The following is a 15,233-nucleotide window of genomic DNA, read 5'->3' as shown; positions in this document are numbered from 1 at the left end:
AGTGAAATGAGCAAAGTCCCTTTAACTAATAAACAATTTAGGTGCAAATGACCAAACACGATAAGCTCAGTTCATTGAAAATAAATGAGTAAAGCTTAAATTCTCAAACTGGACCAAAGTGGAGGAAAAAAAATGTGTTCAGTTATTTAAATTACAGATGGCGTAACAATGCATTAAATGAGGCTTAAATTAAAGTTAAATGAGCATATAGGATTATCGGTGAATGTTTCGAACAAAATATAAAATATCCACAATCTTGTCTCAAGGTTTAACTACTTTTATGTGAACTCGACTTTTAACGTATTTTAAAGCATGCTTATAAGTAATATTGTATAACACATTTCCATGGAGATATATAATTGTATAGATGCATCAAAGGCGTTCGCAACAGTACGACTTGTATCCTAGGTCTCATCGTCTTGCAGCTCAAGGAATTGTGTGCAGATGTCTCGACTGCATTCGCCCTTGTTGTTAAATAGGAATTTATAATAGTGGCCGTCTGCACAAATGGCTGGATAAGAGAACAAAATGTTGATTACAGAATTCCCAGAGAGGGATCTGCTCCAGCTGCAACTTACCCACAACCGAATTGGGATCGGCGCCAAAGGCACAAACACAACGAGGTCCCTGGGGTATCGAAAACTTGACAAAGCTCCACTGGCTCGAGAAATACTTGGGTATTATGGGCAGCGAGGATTCACGGGGCTTGTTGTCCTCAAGGTTGAAGACGTGTATGGTGCCATGGTCAGAGGCGACGACCACCATTGTGGACTGGTGGTTAAAGTTGATGCAGAAGATGTTGGCATGGTTGCTTCCGCGCCTCAGCTCCGAAACCTTCTTTCCACTTTCCGTGTCAAAGATACGAATGAGGGTGCCCTTTTCCCCGGCGGTTGCCAGTCGCGTGCCTTGCAGATTCAGGGCAATGCAGCTGATACCAGCCTCGTGAGCGATCACCTCCAGCGGTGCCCGCTCTGTGTTGGCCAGATCAACAATTTGAACGTGGCCAGTTCGACGGCCGGGGAATGCGAGGAGGCTCTTATTGCTGTGCGGGCACAGCACACACAGCCCGTTGGGATTTGAGCTGGTTTCGAACACGTGCAGCTGCTGTGGTTGCTGAGTGAAGGTGAACACCTTAATCACTCCCTCCAACACGACCACGATGCGATCCCGACGCAGTCGTACCGCCCGCACGGGCTGATTGAAGTCCAACGATATGGCCGGGGACTTCTTCAGGTCATCCCACACGATCACCTTGTTGGGCGGGTACAGCGGCCTAATGCCGCCTCCAACTAGGGCTAAGTAATTGCAGCGAAACAGCATCTCCACATGGCTGAGACCACCTGCATTGTAGACAATGGAATTGGTTTTTGGTTTTATGCCGTGGGAGTCTCCCGCACTCTCTCTTTCTCAACCATACCCTCTGGAAAGTATTGGCGCTCCTTCTCCTTCAGCGGATCGCAGTTGTAGACCCGGAATCCCGTGTCCGTCGCACAGGCGAAGCATCCTGCAACGCAATAAGCCAGTTATATTATACGGATAAGGTGTATCGTATATGTAAACAGCACACATCCGCACGTATCTACGTACCCTGGTCTTGATTGAAGGCTGCGTACAGCAGCCCATTTCCATATGGGTTTTGCTCTGTGAGGTTCATTGCTCTCTCCGGGGATGCTGGAAACCCGCGCTCGGCTCTGGCGATTTCCGATACAGTTGCTGGGCAGGCAGGAAAACAATTGGTCGGACGGCGGATGATTGTGTTTTTTCGTATAAAAACAATGACACAGTGCTGGAAGTCGTCGATAAGTGGCCGGGCAGTGAATCGATAACTTTCGATGACCTACGGCGATCATCTAAATCAAGAAATTTTTGAACTCTAAAAACTTGTTGTTATGAGTTCTTAAGCAGTTACGTGTCAACACAATAAACTTATAAAATTAAAATGTAAGCAAACCTAATTCATACCATATTATATTATTATTATATTAGTGTTTACAAACACAATGAACTATTCTGATGTTTTTCAAATGATCCACAGTGCTGTTTTGAATATAACGATCTAGCCATTTCAATATTACAGATCTAGCTATTATCAGTGGTATCTAGCTAATTATCTATTTCCATCATCTCTATCACCCCCAATCCTTCACTATCGACCGACGTGTATGATTTTGCAACACTGCCAAAATGCTCCACCTCCAATTTCGGTAAATAACAAAAAAATAAATGGTCGCTTTGTGGAGCGTACTCCTGTGAAAATTGGATATATGCTAGCGCACAATGGAATTCAGTGCGGATCTGAATGGCATCAGTGAGGACTCCATCGAACCCTGCCGGACATGCGGAATTTACTTTACCATGGGAATGGACATGGACCAGGCAATTGTGAAGCCCATTTTCGGCTCGGATGACGCCGCCGTCGCAAGCATGGCGGAGATCCTTGAACAGATGAGTGCTTGGAACATAAAGGTGAGTAGTCATAAAATCGTACTATCTGGACCTAACTTATGTCCCAAAGGTTGCGAGGGAGGACGGACAACCGCAGTACATGTGCATCGCCTGCATTGCCGAGTTCCACCGGCTGCTTAAATTCAAGCGCAGCTGTGTGGAGACACAGGAGCAGTTTAGCGAGCTCGAGTATCAGCGCGAACACAATGGGATCGTGATTAAACGGGAAATTGAGCCGGAGGAGGATAAGTTCTGCGGATTTATATATCTGGACACTGACGAGGAGGATATCAGCGACGAGGACGGTAGTAGACGCGTGTGCGCCGCCTTCGACATACCGCATGTGCCCATTAAGGAGGAGCACATGGCCCGAGTGCCAGTGCAGAATATTGACAAGTTTCAGCCACCCGAGCCCAAAGATTTTGCATCGCCGGTTGATTCCACTTTCGACATGATCGACAACGATGCATTAACGGCCGGAATGTTTGCGCCGTCTGTTGATGATGCATCTGGAACGGCCGACGATGGCTCCGAAGAGGAGGAGGAGGAGATAGTCAGATTTACATACGATGATGACAACGATGCGACAGCGCCGCTTCCGCCCCCAATTTACTCGCCGGTTGTTTCTTGTAAGCTATGCTATTACGAATCCCCCGACCAGGATGCGCATCTGGAACACATGCGCCGCACCCATCTCCTCAAGGACTGGGAATGCCATATTTGCGCCAAAAAGTTCACAAATGCCCAAGAATCGCGCATCAAGTTCCACATAAAGTATCACAAGTTACAGCGGCACATTAAGTGTCCCGTTTGCGGGTTCATCTGCAACTCCAAAGAGACTCTCAAGGAGCACAGGCAGGCTGTGCACGTACGCACCAAGTGCACTTACTGTGGCAAAAGTGAGTACAGTACATTTATATAGCAAATTTAATGTATAAACATTTGCATTTGCAGCTGTGAAAAACGCAATGCTACAAGCACATTTGAAAAAGCACTTAGAAGGTCAGTAAGAAGAATGCAACGGTCTCATTTTTTTAACATTATATTTTATGCGTAGAGGGTGAAGCCGAACTTGCCGAGCATCTTAAATTATTGGAGAAACTTCCAGTAAAACTTTTCCCCTCGGAAGGCATTCAATCTCCACAGTTATCTTCTTCCCCTCCACTGGAGGGCCGTGCTGCTGAAGACACCACTGCCTCTAAGGGCTCGAATATTCTTCCAGAATATTCTAATGTTACCGAGGACTCCAGTGTTCCTGCAAAAGAGACTTCCAATCCAACGGACACCCAATGTCCGACGGACACACCTGAAAACGTTGAAGTTCCTGTTTCATCCGTGCCAACTGAACGTGTCATTAGGTGCGCATTTTGCAGCTACACATTTGAAGAGGCTCAGCAGCTGCAGGCTCATGTGCTGGCCAGACACACAAGGACAAGAAAGAGACGTCGCTCTTCAGAACACAAATCACCCATGAGAAAGCCCACTCAGGCAATGCTAACGTCGCCTATTGCAAAGATAAACAAGAAGTTAACCATCGAGTCCGATGTAAGCATCGTCCAAGAAGACAGCTCTGCCCAAATGGATAGCTCCGCCCAGCAGGAGACCAGAACAGAAGCGACACTCAACGACAGCTCCCCTGCCGAGCAGGTGCCAGAAAAAGCTTACATCTCGTGTAACATTTGCGGCAGGTCATTTGACTTGAAAATTAAGCTTAACAGACATCTAAAGCAGCACAAGGAGGTGCCGCAAAATGTCGTTTAGTTTGTAGCATTTCTAGCGTATAGCTATAATTCAATATTCATTCATTTTGTAAAAATTATAGCCAAATTATCATTTCCCATTGGTCTACCAAATGCAAACGTTGAAATCTTTCCATTAAATTTTCTCACTATTACGTATTTGGTTGGAATATACTTACTTCCTTATTTAAATTAAAGAGCAAGAATTTTGCTGATATTTCATTTATCTAGCGATGCAAGTGAATAACTGAAACTAAAGCACATTTGTTTTTGTACTGAAAGCAAACATGGCCCTTCTGGTTTCATTTGAGTTTTATTGGGTGTCTCTATATATATATTATTTTATAAACTGTTTCATAAAATTGGTTGCTGGAATGGACATCAGTGTCCATTAAATTTACTTAGTACGAAGCAATATTTGCAATCTTTCTGCCTACATAGATAAATTACACGTGTTCAAAAACAAAATCGAAGAAATTGTAACCGGTAAGGATATTCAACGTGGTTAACAAGCCTCTCCGCTCCTGAGCCTCCTAGTTGCCACTCCCTGTGGCCGTCTTGAGAACCGTAGCCGGAATTAGTTTTGTAGTCAGCGTCTTTGCACCCGCTTCCCCGGCCGCCGTCGTCACAGAGATTTTTCCACCTACCGCTGCACCACCAGCCGATGCTGTTGCCATGGGTATCACTTTTAAGCTGGACAGTGGCTTCAGGTTCATGCCCTGCAGTCCCGGTGAGAAGAAGAGTTGTCCACCGTTGCCTTGCACGGCGAATACGAGATTGTTGCCAGGCGCTGTCGTCGCTGTCGCAGCTGGAGCTGCTGTCGTTGTGGAGCTGTTTACAACGCTGCTGTTGACTGTACTAGTGATTGATTTGTTGGCCACCAGTACGTTCTTGGCCAAGCGTAAGGTTTGAGTGCCTCCCGGTCCTATTAGCAACGTTTTTGGCGCCGTCGCTATGCCGCTAGTGGAAGTAGTTCCACTATTGCTGCTGCTACTGGCTAGTCGCAACAGTTGGTTGCCCATAATGACAGTCTGAACGGGTGCGCCGGCACCTCGAGCGGAAATCTGCAAATTAAACATTGGATTAAGAACAAATACTATACGCTTATGATCTGGTCGAGATCACTTACCGCTCCCTGCAGCTTCACCGTCTGACCTCCAATCACAATATTCTGAGTTGTTCGCCCGGCATTGTTAGTCACTCCAGTTCCCGCAACCAGGGTTCCACCTGCTCCTCCCACTGCCGCTGATGCAACTGCTGTCGTCGTCGTTGTAGTGGTCTGGGTAGTGGCCACACTACTGCCGCCAAGCTGTTTTAATGTTTTGGCGTGCAGTAGTAGTGGTTTTCCCGGAAGCACAGTAGTTTTTCCAATAATTTTGGGTACCACAGTCGATGTGTTTCCAGTTGCTGGAGTAGTACTGGTAGCACTCACAATTCGTGTCATCGTGGGTAACTGCTTCGTCGGCTGGTTGGGACTAAGTGTAATTACATTTCCCGCTGAGGAAGTGGCCAACTGGAAGATGTTGTTGCCAGCGGTTGTAAGCAGTTTTCCCCCAGCAGGTTGCTTTTGTAGCAGACTATCCAAAGTGATGATTTGCCCAGCTGTTTGAGGGTTTCCCGCTCCCACTATTCCTCCAGTTCCTACAGATGTGGCTGGAGTAGCTCGAATAACGCGCGTTGCATTTCCTCCCACTGCCGTTAAGGTACCGGATTGATTGGTAGCCATTACCGGTTGCTTGAAGTTCTGGAGCACAATTCTCTGCTGCTGCGGTGACAAATTTGTCGTTGCTTTGGTTACCGAGCCACTTGGCGATGTAGTGAGTATTTTGGGTGCTGCTTTCGTTAGCGACTGGAATACGATTTTCTTGTTCGAGGAAATTGCCGTGTTGCCTTTAAAATAAAATATGGAATTTATAATATAATCTCTATAACAACTGCTTAAATACACTAACAGCCGTACTCACCTACAATGATCCTTTGCTGCTGTGAGTTCAGGGCAGGGCTGGCATTGTTCACCTTCTGTTTCAGCTGTTGCTGCTGCTGCTGAAGATTGGCAAATGCTTGAGGTGACATTTTTACTATCGTACCGCCCCCCGTAACAGGAGAACTGATAGTGCTCATTGTCACAGGACTTGCAGTTTCTGTAGCTGCAATACTTGTAACTGGTTTGTTGGCGACAACGGAAACAGCGCCGATCTTCTGCTGAGCCGGACGCACCGTTTGGGTTTGCGGAACTACGCGGGGTCCGAGGATTTGAACAGAGTTCGGCTTGGTACCTATTACTGGGTTCCCGGATACTGCAGCTCCTCCAGCAGGCAACAGACGAATAATGTTCTTCGGCATCTGAGGACGCGGGGTGATAGTGACTGCCTTGGGTTTTCCAGCAATCGGTTGTACCTTCACATGCTGTGCCTGTTGCTGTCCCGGCTGCTGTTGCTGCTGACCGCTTTGCTGTTGATCCAAAGGTATGATAAAGTTTCCTATTTTGTTATTAGGAACGGGCTTTTTGATGGTCAGCTTTTTGGCAACCGTAGAGGGAACGGATCCTCCTCCTTGATTTGGAGTGGTTGCTACATGCACTGTTTGCAAGCCACTGGGAGTCGATACCAATATGGGCGTGGTATTACGCGTTGGACTGATCTTGGAGATCGCGAAGGTGCCAGATTTAGCAGTTGTCAACTGCCGATGAACGGGCGATGGAACGGAATTGGGCACTCCCACAGGCTTAAGCAGAGATTTCTGTATCTGCTGCATGGGGATTTGATTTGCATTTATATTGGCTGTGGCTGCTACAATTGTTCCTGCACTTGGCGTGCCAGGTGGTACATGATATTTTAAGGGCGGCACTGGCGGACATTTAACGGCGAGAGGTTTTTTCATCTGCAGAGCGGCACCTACTGGTTGTTGCACCGAAACTGGAACCGGTGAGACCACTGATGGAACCAAGGCGGGAACTTGCTCCTGCTGGTGCTCTGCAGCTAAGCCAGAGCCGTCGTCTGGTATCTTAGGTCTGCTCAGCTGCTTTCTTTGCTGCTGCTTCTGTTTAACTAAGGATTGGTTATGCCGATGCATTTTCTCGAACTCCGCCTCGCTGCGGTTTCGATGCAAATAAATCCAGATCTTGCGCCTGGCATCGTACTTGACGCAAGGATCCGGACCACCGTGCATACGATCCAAGGCACCACTCACAATGGTCTGTAACACATTATCCGCAGCTTGTTGACTGATATACTGGGAGCACTTAAGCAGTTCGGAGATCTCGGAGCGGGTTCCCTCTCCATTGGGAAGCCGGGCAGTAGCATCTCGTACTAGGGTCAAGATAGTCACAAATGGAGGTCGGTCATCCACCATAACTGCGTGACCCCTTGCTTTGTTCAGTGGCAGACTTTGGGTATAGATTCCTTTGACTGGACCCACCACACTCTCATACCCATTGAGACGATAGGTAAACGGTCGATGCGGATACTCAAAGCGTATTCTCTCCTGGCGCTGGAACTCAAGGATCTCCGCCTGGCTTGCTGAGCGCACAGTCCAGGTGGTGGGACATCTTGGAGGCGGTGTTGGTGACGCATCCACCATCGAGTTCAGGTGAACACCCGAAATCAAAACTGGGCTTAGTTGAGACTGTTCCTCCCTTTGGGTTCGCAACCAGAACTGACATAGGCTGAGGAGCCTTGCATCCGAGTCCCGACCAGCTCCTATCCACTGGTAGATTCCCAACTGAGTTTTGTGTTCAATATAGGGAACGTAATCGGCAGGAACGGAAGCCGAATCACCCGATAAGAAATTGATTGCCGATTGTAACAGCTTAGACCAATCTGGCTGGAACCTTGGCCATTCCCCGATAGGTATTGCGGCATCCGAGTTGATTTCCCGCCAGCTGGACAACAAAATTTGCAGTTCGCCGTATGTTAGCCTGTGCTGCGGTGTGGATACAAATAGATCCCTCAGCAGAGAGAAGAAGGAGGCAGGGCGAGGTGAGGCTGGCGGACGAATCTGCACTTCCCGGGTGGGGCTGCCGGTGATATGTCCAGCGGTTGCAGGAACAGTAATCGTGTTTTTCGAGTGATTGGGCGTCGTGGGACTCGCCTTAGGATTTGTTATGGGTCCATTCAAAGGTTCCAGCTTGGGCACGGGATGTGGAAGAACAACGGGAGCGGGCATTATTTTCTTTGGCATAGGCGGGGGCTCCTTGTGCGGCAAATGCTCGTCCGGATGGTCTTCCGGTGCTCGGCGGCCGTACAGTTGGTGCGGTTCATCCAGCAGCATGGGCTCCTCATCTACAAACTCTTCTTTCGTAGGCGTTACTCCAATGGGCACAAGAGCGGGTGGATCTGGATTGAGGCGGGCCATGAGTGCTTTCGGTTTTCGACCTGGCTTAAAGCTTCCGACAAACTGTGCTCGAGTGCAGATGTCGCGCAGTCGTACCTCCGATGTATCGAACTCAGGACTCTCCTGGAATTTTAATGTTTTCTCAATTAGAAACTCTTGTGGGAAATTGTTCTACGTTTTAAGTTATAAAGCAAACCTAAAAGATAATTTGATTTAAAAAATAAACAACAACTGGTACCAATTAGCATATTGTGGACATAGATCGCAACTGTATTTACACAACAGGCCAATGACTTACCGGTTGTTCCAATTTCCGACGCTTGTAGTCCCTTAGATACTTCCTGAAGTTCTTGTCGTTGAGCTGGGGAATTTTCTCCGCCTGCATGGAGCGCAGCACAAGGTCGTCGTCTACACCAGGTCGCCGCTTGAAGAAGGTGTTGTAAATGCATTTCTTGTCTGCCGCATTCGAGGGCCTGCCAGGACCAGCCGGCTCCGGAGCCTTGGGCTCCTCCAATTTCAATTCCTGCGGGGCCTTGGCCAAGCGGTCCATGAGCTGTGAGCATTCCTCGTCCTCTTCCTCCTCCTCCGCACTAATGTCGCCGGGTTTTGCATCAAGCCCGCCCATAAGTTCCAGAAGCTCTTGGGCATAGCGTTTCTTGGCACGCTGCGAACAAAATCTGTTTTCCATCGAGAATGTGGGCGGTTTTCTCTTACGGGAACGCGGCCTTGGCAGATTTTTACCAAAAGCACCATCAGAGGGTGGAGCAGAGGTGTAGGCATGTTGCAGAAGCTGTTCCCTTGATAGAAAGAGCTCCTTAGCTAGCTGGCTTAAGCGTTCAGCCTGTTGGAAACGAAATTCTCTTCTGCCCGAGTGCTGAATGCTCCTTCGCAGCTGAAGGACATCTGGGCGCAGGTTTCCTTCTTCCAGTTGGCGTTGCAGCTGAAGCAGTGGAGATTGACCGAAGCGCTGAAGGCCACCATTGAATAGTTGCACCAGTGTACGTTGCTGTTCGGCACCGGCCTGTGCCTGTCCAGATACCAAACGGGAGAAGTCCGGTAGCATTGGCTGTAGACGGGCCTGGAGGTGATGGGGCAGCATTTGCCAGGTCTCGAGAGAGAAGAACTCATGGAAAATGGCTGCATTTTCGCACAAGCCCCGCGGCAAACGGAAGATATCCCGCCCAGTGAGCTGCGCCAGCTCCAGTTCGTCCGACCGGCAGGTGGTGGTGTCGTCCTCCGTTTCCGAGGCGCTGCCCGCGTCCTGGTCGGTCATATCCTCGTCCTCGCCATCCGGATCATCATCCAGGGAACCGCTCGTCGAATCCGAGGAGCTACTGCTCGACGTACGACTCCTCTGGCTGCTGGCCGAGTTGCTCCCGCTGTCGCTCATCCGGCCATCGCCCTCCTCCTCCTCGGAGTCCACACTGCGATTTGGATTCGCATTTGGATTCCCATTGGCATTTGGACTCGGCCTGGGCACTGTGTTTACGTTTATGTTGCTCATCGGATCGCCAACGATTCGTCACCAGATTTTTCTTCGCGAAGAGCGATTTTTTCTCTACACTAACTTATAATTTTTGTCTCTTACGCCGCTGTCCTGCCTCGTTATATCAATCAGCCAGCGTTAGCTGCTGGTTTTCTTCTTTTTTTATTGTTAAGCATGTTTTCTCTGCGATTTCTCACCATTCATCACGAAACGCGTGCACGCTAGAGATGGCACGATGTGGCGGCGGTGGTTGTTCCACTTTTGCGTTTTAAAAAAAGCACTCATCTTAATTATGGGGGTTATTTCTAGCTCTTACGTCGAGTTTTTGGGGTTAGGTTCTTCGAATAGTTATGCTACATTTAAACGGTACAGTCAAATGTCAAGAAAACGCAAAAATAAAGTCAACCGCTAGAGATGAGACGATTAAACGGCCTTGAGTTGTTCGCGTTCATGGTGACTGCACCTTATCGGCATTCATTCGAAAGAATAACAATGAATATATTTAATACAACCTATTTCATATTGATAAGTAACAACATAATAAGAAATTAAATATAATGTTATAATTTCTGAATAACGCCTGACATGTTTTGTGTTTTTTATTATAAGACTCTTTATTACATACCCTTTTGTATCTATCATCCTAATGGCATTTCATGTTGAGCTTATGTACATACACATAATTTAATGTTCTAAAATAAGTATATTTTTATTATCTTTAATCTAACGGTACGGAATCAATTCGATAACGATCCATTTAACTTCGCGTTACTTTTGATAGTGTCATCGAAAGTGTAGCATCACTAGCCCAGCCTATTATTTGTTTTTATTGTTGATTATTTTCCTGGAGATCTGAAAAAACAGCGGCACGATGAAGAAAAAGGTGTGGTTTTTGCTTGTTCCTGTCGAGCGTCGGAAGTATAATATAATTGTATTCCCAGGTGTTGCTGATGGGGAAGAGCGGATCGGGAAAGACCAGCATGCGCTCCATTATCTTTGCTAACTATATCGCCCGTGATACGACACGCCTTGGAGCAACAAGTGAGTAGTACTATATAGTCGGAAGGGACGGAAACTGATCCTACCATGCACTATCCTTCCTTAGTCGATGTGGAGCACTCCCATGTGCGGTTTCTGGGCAATCTGGTACTCAATCTCTGGGACTGTGGCGGTCAGGAGGGTTTCATGAAGCAGTACTTTGCCCAGCAGCGGGACAACATCTTTCGCAATGTGGAGGTGCTGATCTATGTGTTTGATGTGGAGAGCCAGGAGATAGAGCGGGACATCCATTACTACCAGAGCTGCTTGGAGGCACTGCTCCAGAATTCGCCTGAGGCCAAGATCTTCTGTCTGGTGCACAAAATGGACCTGGTGCCGGAGGGCCTTCGTGAGAGTGTGTTTACTGAACGCATGGAGGATCTCATCAAGTTGTCTAAACCCATGAATGTCACCTGTTTCCGCACCAGCATTTGGGATGAAACACTATACAAGTTAGTATACGCAAAGTTTTATACAGAATTGACCTGAAAGACAACTATTACTCAACCTCTAACTGCTTTAGAGCCTGGTCTTCCATTGTCACGATGCTGATACCGAATGTTGCTGCTCTGGAGAACTCTGTGACACATTTCGGAAATGTCATTGAGGCCGATGAGGTGCTGTTGTTCGAAAAGGCCACCTTTCTGGTGATCTCCCATTGCCAGAGCAAGAAGAACCGCGACTCGCACCGCTTTGAAAAGGTGTCCAACATCATCAAGCAGTTCAAGTTAAGCTGTTCCAAGTTGGGCGCCAAGTTCCAATCGATGGAAGTGCGCAATAGCGCATTTGCCGCTTTCATTGACACCTTCACCAGCAACACTTACGTGATGGTAGTCATGTCGGATCCCACGCTGCCCTCGGAGGCTACGCTAGTCAACATAAGAAATGCTAGGAAGTACTTCGAGGAGCTGGAAAATCCAAGCAACAGTGCCATGAACCATCATGGCCACAAGTACCATTGATGATTAAACGAGGATCGTTGCTTTCCATAACACAATTAGCCGTTCTCCGTTCAAAAAGACATGAATACCGTCTGTTGTTGTGCAAACATCGAAGCGCCCAAGGTGCCGCCCCAAAGTCTTACAGCTTCCCGTAACTATAAATACGTATATATGTTTTTTATCGCTCACTTTCTTAATGACTGCCGTAATAGTTAATGGTGTAATTGTAAATATGGCAGTGCGCATCTCACATAATAGCTTTCTTAAGTTATGGAGGTCGTAGTGAGTGAGCGATGGATTGCCATCTCCTTCGTTGATTTTTCGTAGATTTGTAAGTTGAAACCTTTGTAGGCCTTAAGTTTATATACAAAAACAATTACACACTTATAAATACACAAAACAATCCTAAATATTGGTAACTTGTAAATGCCGATCGCGGTATAAGGCCCACATATCACAGATAATCCAGTTGGTACTGTTGGCCTGTTTCGCCTACGAATAGAATCTCCTCACCTCCTCGGACAATCGATCCACGGTGTCCTCATCAACGGGCAGAAAACGTTTCGCTCCGCGACTGAAGTAATAGATGTCTCCGGTGTAAATATCGAACCAGAGGGCATGGATGTGGAGATCGTGGGATTCTAGGCGTGCCTTAAGGAAGCCGTACGAGGCAATGTTCGACATTTGCTGCAGTGTGTTGATCTGGGATAGTTTGTCCTCCAAGGCAAACTTCTGCTCCTCATCGATGTAGGCCACAAAGCGGCGGAGCGGAGTCTCCGAAGAGAAGATCAGTGGATCCTTCATGCCAGCGTCACGCCACTCCTGGAACCTCTCCAAGCTGGTGTTGGCATGGGTGCACAGCCAAGATCGCAAGGGTGAGAGGCGTCGATTAAGCTGGTGGAGAAAGGTGAGTGATTCGATTGTAGCTAGTGGTGATCTAGAACCTTGACTTTCTCAAATACCTTGGAGGCGAAGTCAGGATCTCTTAGTTGGTACAACAGGTTCATGGCCTTGCAGTCGCTGTGTCCGCAGACTATTATGTGTCTAATGTCGTTCACCACGCATCCCAGCTCCAGAGCTGCCGGTTCGCAGCTGAAGTACTCATCCTGGAAGTGCTGGGCATGGGGAATCAGATTGCCAGCGTTTCGCACTTAACCGTGGGATTAGGCAGGAATGTTAAGTCATAAATTATCTACTCGACTAGAGTTACTCACCCACAAACATATCGCCCACGTGAGTGTCGGTGTACCGGGTGGGAATCATTCTACTGTCCATGCAGGTGAAGAAGACGGCCTTGGGCTGTATGATAAAGTTTATCAATATTAAATGTTAGAACACATATCTATCGGCCAATGTGCCAATATACACCAAATATAGCCACCCCAAGTTATGACATACTTGGCAAATGGCCAATACGTCAATGGGTTCAAGGCTGTACAACAGGGAAATTCAAATATGTTGAAAATATTGATGGACGAGCATATCTAGGAGAAAGCCTCTGCCCATGTTTTGCTCACTATTTTTGCTGATAAAATAGTTCTTTTGATCTTGCCATTAAATTATTTAATTTAACAAGTTTTTCTTTCCTCCTTCTTGTAATATTAAATATTTTGCTCTAGTCTTTCATATCTGTGATATTTCCTTGCACACTTTTTAGAATTGTTTCCAATTAGAACTACATTAAGTTGACAATTAGCAAAGGTGCGCAACATTCAAGAGCACTGAAAAGCCATCAGCTAAGTATATGGACATATTATTTAATATAAAGCAAACAAAAGGGGGTGAATGGGGATAATTTGGTGGTCAACCGGTTTGCCTTTGTTGTTTGTTTACCAAATAAAACCCAAAAGAGAGCCAAGATAAAGAGCGAAATGTGGGGAGAGCGCCAAGTTTGCGACAGACAAGTCGAAAAAAATGTGATAATGATATAAATACGGGCAATTTGTTCCCCACAAGGCAAACGCATGCTCCAAGTTCTTTTTTTGTGAATGTGAAATAGTTTTATTCCGAAATCTTGACCTATAAACCGTATTGCTGCTCACTTCTGGATTGTCGCGGACTTTCTGGAACTCCTTGACCATTTGCTCCCTCGTTGTATTTCTGTACCGCATAATTCCCCTCAAAATACGCTCCATTTTGTAGTTTTGTTTTTTGGGGCTTCTGAAACTTAATTCGACACTTTAATTTCACGCACTTTGGCACCACAATTGATTTTCCTCGATTTGTGTATAGTAATGACGCACTCGCGCCAAACAAAAGTACGATGGAGCTCTGTTGACGGCGGTGAAGCATTTGAAGCGGAATTGTTGCTTCCAAAACACGCGATGTATTTGGCGAGCAGCTGTTGTTGTCTCTCTGGGAGCGTGCTCCCCACTCTCTTGGGGAGACATTAAGAGAAATAATACGAGAGCTATTTGGGGGATAGTTTCAAGGTGCTAATTATTTTCATCTATAAATAAACACGGCAAGAACTTTAAAGTTAATTGGATATTTCTCGAGCTTACAGCACTCACGATACCCACATTCAAAGTTTTTCATATCTATAAATTATCTACCATTTGAGATGCAGAATGCATATTAAAAAAACTGTCAAAAGTGTTATTAGTTGCTTATAATAACCAAACAATATTTGTACAAATAAGTTTTTTAATAAACCCATCTAAGAGACTCACTTGGTGTCATCACAAAGATAAGAGAAATAATATAATATTCCCCACCCACAATTAAAGGCTCTCCCTTCCCAATGATTTCCCAGTGAATATTTTTGTGGGGAGCGCAAATCGATGGCTTAATGGCATTTCTCTGAGCTAAAATCTCTGGCAAGTTCCAGACAGTCGACCAGCGACAAAAGTCAACTTATTCGCCAGACGGCTTATCAGTGGAGCAGAGTGGGAAACGACTCGAAGAGCTGATGATGTTGATATTATGGCTTCCACGTTTTGTATTTATTTTGCTGTAGCCTTTCCTAATCAATATTTCGATGGAACTTTCTGATGACTTCCTGATCTCTGGAAGTCAATGTCAGTTCAATATGTTTTATTCCTTAATATATGTAGTTATTTAATTTTACCTAAGCGGAAATATAAAGTTTACTGTCTCTTCTTTCAGTGAAACTACTAACCGTATTATCAAAATTGTACAAATTATAAAAAAGCTTATCGCTAGCTCAAAAATAAAATGTGGAACATTTGTTTTTGAGGTTCCCATTTGAAAAAGTCCGCCAATAAATATTTCTACATCGTTTCTACATGG

General features: G+C 46.2%; 5 protein-coding genes across 5 annotated transcripts; 2 read left to right on the top strand and 3 right to left on the bottom strand.

Moving 5' to 3' along the window:
• Positions 1 to 256: 256 nt before the first annotated feature.
• Positions 257 to 1,795, bottom strand: LOC6536299 (WD repeat domain phosphoinositide-interacting protein 3). Its single transcript, XM_002096847.4, has 4 exons — positions 1,588 to 1,795; positions 1,418 to 1,504; positions 579 to 1,340; positions 257 to 511 (listed from the first exon to the last, which is right to left on the bottom strand). The coding sequence occupies exons 1-4, from the start codon at positions 1,652 to 1,654 to the stop codon at positions 405 to 407; spliced, it is 1,023 nt and encodes a 340-aa protein (XP_002096883.1). The 5' UTR covers positions 1,655 to 1,795; the 3' UTR covers positions 257 to 404.
• Positions 1,796 to 2,168: 373 nt separating this feature from the next.
• LOC6536298 (zinc finger protein 687b) lies at positions 2,169 to 4,343 on the top strand. Its single transcript, XM_002096846.4, has 4 exons — positions 2,169 to 2,466; positions 2,516 to 3,344; positions 3,400 to 3,447; positions 3,503 to 4,343. The coding sequence occupies exons 1-4, from the start codon at positions 2,278 to 2,280 to the stop codon at positions 4,204 to 4,206; spliced, it is 1,770 nt and encodes a 589-aa protein (XP_002096882.1). The 5' UTR covers positions 2,169 to 2,277; the 3' UTR covers positions 4,207 to 4,343.
• Positions 4,344 to 4,478: 135 nt separating this feature from the next.
• Positions 4,479 to 10,360, bottom strand: LOC6536297 (nuclear factor related to kappa-B-binding protein). Its single transcript, XM_002096845.4, has 4 exons — positions 8,815 to 10,360; positions 6,149 to 8,639; positions 5,314 to 6,074; positions 4,479 to 5,248 (listed from the first exon to the last, which is right to left on the bottom strand). Exons 1-4 carry the CDS (start codon positions 10,018 to 10,020, stop codon positions 4,718 to 4,720), a joined length of 4,989 nt encoding a protein of 1,662 aa, XP_002096881.1. The 5' UTR covers positions 10,021 to 10,360; the 3' UTR covers positions 4,479 to 4,717.
• Positions 10,361 to 10,758: 398 nt separating this feature from the next.
• LOC6536296 (ras-related GTP-binding protein A) lies at positions 10,759 to 12,391 on the top strand. Its single transcript, XM_002096844.4, has 4 exons — positions 10,759 to 10,885; positions 10,944 to 11,043; positions 11,108 to 11,492; positions 11,564 to 12,391. The coding sequence occupies exons 1-4, from the start codon at positions 10,874 to 10,876 to the stop codon at positions 12,000 to 12,002; spliced, it is 936 nt and encodes a 311-aa protein (XP_002096880.1). The 5' UTR covers positions 10,759 to 10,873; the 3' UTR covers positions 12,003 to 12,391.
• LOC6536295 (beta carbonic anhydrase 1) lies at positions 12,310 to 14,287 on the bottom strand. Its single transcript, XM_002096843.4, has 4 exons — positions 14,024 to 14,287; positions 13,196 to 13,280; positions 12,944 to 13,131; positions 12,310 to 12,875 (listed from the first exon to the last, which is right to left on the bottom strand). Exons 1-4 carry the CDS (start codon positions 14,114 to 14,116, stop codon positions 12,474 to 12,476), a joined length of 768 nt encoding a protein of 255 aa, XP_002096879.1. The 5' UTR covers positions 14,117 to 14,287; the 3' UTR covers positions 12,310 to 12,473.
• Between the last annotated feature and the right edge of the window lie 946 nt (positions 14,288 to 15,233).

This window comes from Drosophila yakuba, chromosome 3R, assembly GCF_016746365.2.
Source record: "Drosophila yakuba strain Tai18E2 chromosome 3R, Prin_Dyak_Tai18E2_2.1, whole genome shotgun sequence".
NCBI classification, from domain to species: Eukaryota; Metazoa; Arthropoda; class Insecta; order Diptera; family Drosophilidae; genus Drosophila; species Drosophila yakuba.
This window is presented reverse-complemented; position numbering and strand designations above follow the sequence as displayed.

Coding starts and splice junctions, on each gene's coding strand:
- LOC6536299 (XM_002096847.4), bottom strand. CDS start 1,654: ATGAACCTCACAGAGCAAAACCCATATGGAAATGGGCTGCTGTACGCA. Junction 1,505..1,587: donor AGCCTTCAATCAAGACCAGG/GTACGTAGATAC, acceptor ATTGCGTTGCAG/GATGCTTCGCCTGTGCGACG. Junction 1,341..1,417: donor GCGCCAATACTTTCCAGAGG/GTATGGTTGAGA, acceptor TCTACAATGCAG/GTGGTCTCAGCCATGTGGAG.
- LOC6536298 (XM_002096846.4), top strand. CDS start 2,278: ATGGAATTCAGTGCGGATCTGAATGGCATCAGTGAGGACTCCATCGAA. Junction 3,345..3,399: donor GTGCACTTACTGTGGCAAAA/GTGAGTACAGTA, acceptor TTGCATTTGCAG/CTGTGAAAAACGCAATGCTA. Junction 3,448..3,502: donor TTTGAAAAAGCACTTAGAAG/GTCAGTAAGAAG, acceptor TTTTATGCGTAG/AGGGTGAAGCCGAACTTGCC.
- LOC6536297 (XM_002096845.4), bottom strand. CDS start 10,020: ATGAGCAACATAAACGTAAACACAGTGCCCAGGCCGAGTCCAAATGCC. Junction 8,640..8,814: donor GTCGGAAATTGGAACAACCG/GTAAGTCATTGG, acceptor TTAAAATTCCAG/GAGAGTCCTGAGTTCGATAC. Junction 6,075..6,148: donor GCAGCAAAGGATCATTGTAG/GTGAGTACGGCT, acceptor TTTATTTTAAAG/GCAACACGGCAATTTCCTCG.
- LOC6536296 (XM_002096844.4), top strand. Junction 11,044..11,107: donor GACACGCCTTGGAGCAACAA/GTGAGTAGTACT, acceptor ATCCTTCCTTAG/TCGATGTGGAGCACTCCCAT. Junction 11,493..11,563: donor TGGGATGAAACACTATACAA/GTTAGTATACGC, acceptor TAACTGCTTTAG/AGCCTGGTCTTCCATTGTCA.
- LOC6536295 (XM_002096843.4), bottom strand. CDS start 14,116: ATGGAGCGTATTTTGAGGGGAATTATGCGGTACAGAAATACAACGAGG. Junction 13,132..13,195: donor CGTGGGCGATATGTTTGTGG/GTGAGTAACTCT, acceptor CCCACGGTTAAG/TGCGAAACGCTGGCAATCTG. Junction 12,876..12,943: donor ATCCTGACTTCGCCTCCAAG/GTATTTGAGAAA, acceptor TTTCTCCACCAG/CTTAATCGACGCCTCTCACC.